Source organism: Berghia stephanieae, chromosome 13 (genome assembly GCF_034508935.2).
Source record: "Berghia stephanieae isolate SIO BIC M18660-M18661 chromosome 13, UCSD_Bste_1.3, whole genome shotgun sequence".
Classification (NCBI taxonomy): Eukaryota; Metazoa; Mollusca; class Gastropoda; order Nudibranchia; family Aeolidiidae; genus Berghia; species Berghia stephanieae.
Genome location: NC_088372.1, coordinates 40447248 through 40454747, shown reverse-complemented (window position 1 = coordinate 40454747; position 7500 = coordinate 40447248). Strand labels below are relative to the sequence as shown.

The following is a 7500-nucleotide window of genomic DNA, read 5'->3' as shown; positions in this document are numbered from 1 at the left end:
AAAATCTCCGCTATACAAAGGACCTGGAAAGGCGAATACTTTGATTTAAAATGTGGAGTTTTTGACGTAGGGCAAGGATACGCTGATAACAAGAACCAAAAACACCAACGAGACATGCTGAAATATTCTCAACCTGCGCACGGAAATTTTGAAAACAAAAATGGTCAGGAAATTGAAATACTTGGGCCAAACAAGACGGCCCACCAACATCTATAAAACTTTCGCCGATGGAAATGTAGACGACGAGAGGCTGAGATCGAATTTCATAGTGATGGCATCTTTTCACTAGTCTAAGAAATAAGAGGTAAGTAAGGCCCGATGTGGTCTGGTGGTATGACACTCGCTTTCGGATCGGAAGGTCCTGAGTTCGAGCCTCGCCTGACGCATAGTCGAGTCCTTGAAAAAGGCTCTTTACTCACATTCTCTCAACGTTCTCAGGTGTAAAATGAGTATCTGGCCGTTAACAGCGTTGTCTCTGCCGGAAAGAAATTTCATTATCGCCTAACAGACATCTGTCCCGTTCTAAATGAAACGTGTCGCTGTTGGTTAGGGACCCCTTGTAAAGCGCTTTGAGCACATTTAGTGGATATTGCGCTATATACAAATCTCCAGCTTAATTAAGTGACCAATCTAATCCATGTCTTACCGCTGCTTCGTGTATCAAGCCTTCCATCCTGAGGGCTTTCCATAGGCTTTTCCCGATGTCCCCTGGCGTCACACAATGCTCTGATTTGGCACGCTACATTGAAAGGGGAGATAAAAGGGGAGGTCACTGTAAACGTTTATTTATTTCGTACTTACTCATACTTGGCTCATTGTATTACTAGAGTGATTGGAAGATATACAACAGTCTCAATAAGAACTGGAAGAACAATAGCTGTTTAGGGAATACATACCATGGAATGGGCTGACTAAGACCAACCCAAAATGCCCCCCCCCCCCCCCCACCACTAACCCCAGCTTGAAAGATACTGAACAAATAGTATAGTAAAATTGATTTTGATAGATTTCACCCTCCGCCTCCCCCCCCCCCCAACACACACACACACACACACACACACACAATCACACACACAAGCCCACTTTAGAAACAGAACATCGTTCAGGTTATAGCAATGTCAAGACATATAATATTATAAAGATTTGTTAAGTGGCCAAAAGGTGGACATATTTAGGGGGTGCTGGTCTCAGTGACCCCCAATTGGCCTTAGTCACATATGTGACCCTCCGCCTCGAAGCGGTATTAAGTCGGGATTTGGAAAACGAAGAAAACCGGTTTTAAAGTGGAAATGGTCAAAATTATCAAATTTCAGTTTTTGGTTGTTTCAGACACTACAATCATTTTTCTACATGAAAACATAATAATTCAACATAAATATTGACGATAAGTTATATAAATTTCAAGTTTTAAAATGCAACTATCAGTGACACATTCAAAACGAGAGTTGACTTTCTCTCAGAGAGCCACCCTTTCCAAGGCTTAGTAATACCGAGTCTTTTTCTCCACCAATACCGTGTAAGATATCACAGCAAAGGGCGTGTCTTTATCTATCTCAGAGAAAGCATGACTGTTTCCACAATGTCATGGTTCAACCAATAATGAACTTTAAAAACTGTAAACAAGTCTAGGTTTTTTCCCTGACAACCTTACAAATGAATGATTCTGATTGGTCAACTCTCATCACATGCGCTGTGGCTGTAGGCCATAATGCTCGGGCGATGCTTCATGACGTCAGCATGCGTGTGTTACATATGTGTGTGTTTGTGCATTTTGATACACACCACGTGCTTTTACTTCTTTGTCTAGCTGCATTGGTGATCGAGGTGAGGGTCCTCTTTTGTCCCTCTTTTTTTTTTTTTATTCATGAAATTATAGGACATTCTAAGACTTAATAGGACAACAGTACACTTACACTTACACTTACAGAGATTGTTGTAGGATAAACATTTAATTTTAAGTACAAAAGCAGAATAATAAATAGAGCCTTCAACAATTAATGAACTCCCGGTGGATATACGTGTAACTAAAAAATGAAATGGATAGGTAAACAGACAGAAAGACAAACCTATTAATGGATAAATAGATAGGTAGATAGATAGATAGATAGATAGAAAGATAGATAGATAGATAGATAGATAGATAGATAGATAGATAGATAGATAGATAGATAGATAGATAGATAGATAGAGGGGAGAGAGACAAACAGAGAGAGAGAGAAAAAAAAAAAAGAGAGAGAGAGAGAGAGAGATGTTCGTTTTGTCGTGCTTTCTTTGTATACTGAAAGAAAGGGGGGGGGGGGATCTTTTTAGACAATGAACAATGTGGTGGAACGCTAAGGAAAACTTGAGAGATTCAATAACATGTTTTCATGGTCATCTGACTCAAAATGGAAACAATGCAATGATTGATTTGACCAGCCCATTTCTTTAATTGCAATCTCATTGGTCAATATGTTTCTAGTTGATTGACTATGACTTACTTTGTAACAAAATGCTTTCTTTAAACTATCCCTACAATTCTTTGCTCCGCCTCCATCCCTTTCTTCATGTCTACCTCACTCTCTCCGTCTCCCTTTTGTTTCTTTCACACATACAAACACACACACACACACACACACACAAATACACATACACTTATACAGGTTTCAATCTTTATTCTATTTCCCTCGCGTCCTCTTAATGCACAAGCAGTCTCTCTCCCCTCCCCCTCTCGCTCCTCTTTTTCTCTATCTATCTCTCTCTCTCTCTCTCTCTCTCTCTCTCTCTCTTTCTTTCTTTCTTTCTCTCTCTCTCTCTCTCTTTATATCTCTCGCTTTCTCTCTCTCTCTCTCTCTCTCTCTCTCTCTCTCTCTCTCTCTCTCTTTCTCTCACATGTGTGTGTGTGTTTGTGTGTGTGTGCGTGCGTGTGTGTGTGTGTATATTTTACTCTCTCATTCTATCTCTTCCTCTCTAATCCTCTTCTTGATAATTCTTTCCCTGCCCACCCGGCTTCACGTAGTTTCAAAACTGTACTTTCAAATTATAAGCCCGTCTTTAACTTTGAGTATTTGAAATCTTATTTTCTCTATTGAATAAGACAAAAATTTCACATTAATAATTCTTACTTCATTGATTCTTTATTTAAATATAAAAAATTCTTGAAAAAGTGAACAATTGTCGGCATTTTTTTTTTCAGTGTTTTATTTGTTTTAAGAACATCTTGCATTAATAATGAATAACCACAAAAGTGATAATTGGATTGTTTCAAAAATTTGTATGTTAATTATTAAATGTATAATCTAAGCTCATGCTAAATTTCACTATTCTCGTCAAATTTTCGATGCCCGTATCTAAGGAGTTATCTTTGCCCATTATTTGACTGTGCGTGAAAACGGTGCCTCACTTCAAAGTCGATTTTCTCAAAACTTGGTTTTCACACTCTCCCTACTTCAAACGGTCATATCTCGGCAATGAATAATCAGAATTGTATAAATTTGGTATCAAATTTTAAAGCATAAAATAAGCTATGATTGGGTACCAAAAACCCAAAATTGAAAAATCCGACTTAATACCGTTTCGAGGCGGAGGGTCACATATTCTATTGTATTATATCAAATTAAGAAATTAAGGAGTAGGCACTGGTGTAAGATAAACAACTGACCAAGTGTGTATGAAAGGTGCTAGACAAAGCAAGAAAGAAAAATACCCAAAAAAAATCATCCCAAAAAATCAGTCGACCTTCGACTGGGGATCGAACCTCAGACCTTCTGATTACCTGTGTAATGGTAGCATGTCTGACCGGTAATCAGAGGGTCTGTGCCCCAGTCGAAGGTCGATTGATTTTTGGGGATGATTTTTTTCTTGTATTTGTCTTTCTTGTTTTGTCTGGCACCTTGCATACACACTTGGTCAGTTCTGTAATTATTTTATTCTATGTATTGTTGCCTACCATATCGGTGGTCCGTTGATCAAACCTCTAAAATTATCCTTTCCGCCAATCCAATGTCTACATTGGAGATTTGTGTATCGAGTTTCCACGACGATCAAAATTGTGATATCCCTTCAGATGATTGATCAACGGGATTTGGACAGGGAGGTGGATGGCCTGCTATCTGCATCCCCCCGATCTAAATGATTTTACCTAATGTTTCGTAATAAGCGGAGTTCCCGATAGCTTAGTTGGTAGAGCACTCGCTTCACACGCAAAGGGACCAAGATCGATCCTGGGTGCAGTCGAGATTATTTTTCTGACCCACCCCCCCCCCCCCCCCCCCCCCCCCACCTGTCCACCCAGCAATGAATGGGCGGAAAGTACTTTGCGATAAACTAACGTCCTACTATCTAAAGGATAGTAAGCAATTTCTATTGTGTGTGTCCGTTTCACGCAATAGAAACCGGGATAATCTCCGGCTCCAAAGACCCCATGGCTCGCTCTGAAGGACTACTATTCGTAATAAGTAAATGAGAAATGGAACTCACAGCAAATCTGGGCCATACATCAGTCACCATGTCCTTCAGGTACCTCATGATGGTACTGTTGCTGTAGTTGGGTGTCTTGACGATGTAGTCAAGGTTAAGGTCGTGTAAGACCTTGTTCAAATCCGTCTGGGCCGTTTCCGTCTTCACCACGTATGTCGGATTCAGTTGGCACGGATCGCATAGTCGATGGTACGACTCGAAAGGTGGCTGTCGAGGGAGACAAAAAAAAAAAAGGTTTTGAAAAAAATTATAAATAAATAAATTCCCTTTATTCATCCCTAAGGGGAATTTTTTCTTCAGGGTCTATTCCAAGGGAAGACGGGAATAATCCAGGCGTCAGCCGCAGTGCAACGCCGCAAAATGAGCTATGGCTAGGTGATTTGCTCAAGGCCACAGAGCGCAGCGGGTAGTCGAACTCGGTACCTTTTGGGTATGAAGCAAAGACCGTACCGCTGAGGCACGCTGTCCTTTAGTCCCCAGTCAACTTCCGTACTCGGGAAAAAGAAACATCTGAAAAAGTTTGTATGAAACAGTGCCAGACAAAGCAAGAAAGAAAAATATAAGAAAAAAACATCCCAAAAAGTTCAATCCTCCTTGTCGAAACAAGTGCTCTATCAACTGAGCTATCGGGACCCCTGACAATGCGGCTATGTAGTCTAATGGTATGGCACTCACCTTCGGATTGGAAGGTCCTGGGTTCGAGACCCGCTCTGAACAGTGCATAGTTTGGTCCTTGGAAAAGGCTCTTTACATACATTTTCTCACTGTACTCAGGTGTAAAATGAGTACCTTGCCGTTATCAACGTTGTCTCCGTCGGAAATAAAATTGTAATATCGCCTAATAGGTTGTCTGTAATGTCTCGTCCTATATGTTTACGTGTTGCTGTTGGCTTGGGACCCCTTGTAAAGCGTTTTGAGCACGTTTTTTAAAAAGATTTTGCGCTATATAAATGTTCAAGTTTCCTCAAGTTTGAAAACGGGCCTTACGGGATTTAGGGAGGGTGGGGGGAGGGGGAGGGGGCTGGGAGTGTGTGTGTGGGGGGGGGGGGGGGGGGGGAGGTGCATAAGTTCATTACCATTGAGTTCTCCAGCGTGTAAATGACAAATTCGTCAAAAGTCACGTCCTTTCCACAAGCTTTCCTCTTCAATCCCTGCTGAATCAAGAGGTCGTTGGATTTCCTTTTCTTCTCTATCTGGATGCCCACTGTGGACCACAAGACCGGGAGGACCATGGTATGGATGTACTGTTCCCACAGACGCATGTACGGGTTTTGGACTGCCAGGAAAATCCTTTGGGGGAATAAAGGTACAATACGGCAACAGGTCAAAGTGATACAAATCTGCTACAAGCTGTGGACTGTAACAAGTAATAAACAAAACAAACATGAATAGAACAGCTTCAAAATAGAAGAAAAATACTAAACACGGAACGTTTCGAGCTCAAAACCCTTCTTCAGCCAACAACAACAACAACAACAACAACAAAACCCCAATAAATTATAAATACATTACTAAAGAAAAAGAACAAACCCAGATTGACGACGTGGAAATATTCCGTACGTCTTCTCTGTTGAAGAAAAATCTTGGAATTTGTCTGGGTCGCCAATCTGTTTTTTTTAGTGATGGATTTATGTTTGTATTGTTTTATTTTTGTATTGTGTATGTGTGTGTGTTTTTTTTTTTTTGTTTTTTTTTATTGGGGGGGGGGGGTGTTGTTGATGTTGGCTGAATAAAAGTTTTGAGTCCGTACGTTCAGTGTTTTGTAATTTGTTCGTTTTTTATAGCTTTTGTATGTATTTTTCAAAATGATTACTTTTTTACGTCAACATTAAGAAGTAACTTTGCCTTAAGGGATAACTTTTGGAACATTTTGAGTCATTTCCCTTTTTTTGTAGTGTAATTTTCCTGATTAAATGACGACTTTTTATGAAAGGAAATAATTGACCAAAAAAAAAAATCAATAATAATCTAATTGGTCCAAAATTCAAGAGGCAAATTTCCCTGCAAGGCAGAGTTACCGCCCGTTGACGGTATAAAAATAAATGAGTAAATATACGCACTTTATATTTATATTAATTACACATATAAACAAATGAGTAAATATACGTACTTTTATTGAGGAATAGAATTACACATATAAACAAATGAGTAAATATACGTACTTTTATTGAGGAATAGAATTACACATATAAACAAATGAGTAAATATACGTACTTTTATTGAGGAATAGAATTACACATATAAACAAATGAGTAAATATACGTACTTTTATTGAGGAATAGAATTACACATATAAACAAATGAGTAAATATACGTACTTTTATTGAGGAATAGAATTACACATATAAACAAATGAGTAAGTTTACGCCATGTATGTTTATGACAAAAATAATTTATTCGACTCAATCTGCAAGTGATTCTGCTGCTTACATATTCTTATTTGCAGTTATTTGTCATCTAAATTTAGACACAGCAACAAAACAGAGTCTCCCACAATAGTAACGTTGTCATTATGTATTCCCATACCAAGGCAAAACCAGAAAGCACCCTGTACCACCCTGCCCATTTGAAAACGGTAACAAATACTGTACGCGCTGTCTTCCATCACGCTGAATTCCAGAACGCTTTGCCTCACCTCTTTGGGCAAGATTATTAATCCTCAATTTGCTCACTGTGACAACATGGGTGATTCCTGTTGACATCAGACATCTTGTTTGATGGATTATCTATATTCCTTCGTGGAATGCCTAGGCGACGATATCTTTTGATGTCGTGACGGAAGGGAGTGATTTTTCTTTTGCACGTCATGAGATGCACTGGAATGACCCAACCCCCCCCCCCCCAACTATCCGTTTGATATATTTTTCTATAAATTATATAACCAGTTATATAATATTATTGTGTACAGTTGCCAAGTCCGATGTTCTAATAACTGAGGCTATGTGGTCTTGTGGTATGACACTCGTTTTCGGATCGGAAGTTCCTGGGTTCGAGCCTTGCCGGCACATAGCTGAATCCTTAGATAAGACTCTTTACTCACAT

General features: G+C 39.5%; 1 protein-coding gene across 5 annotated transcripts in view; it reads right to left on the bottom strand.

Annotated features, from left to right (window-relative positions):
* Positions 1-7500, bottom strand: part of LOC144958774 (uncharacterized) — a 26839-nt gene that overhangs the window by 1816 nt on the left and 17523 nt on the right. For all 5 annotated transcript variants that reach the window (XM_078890971.1, XM_078890974.1, XM_078890973.1 and 2 more), the window contains 3 exons: positions 5535-5748; positions 4459-4665; positions 647-739 (listed from right to left, as the gene is read on the bottom strand). In XM_078890971.1, coding sequence (XP_078747097.1) covers positions 647-739; positions 4459-4665; positions 5535-5748 — 514 coding nt within the window. The remainder of the gene's footprint in view (positions 1-646; positions 740-4458; positions 4666-5534; positions 5749-7500) is intronic.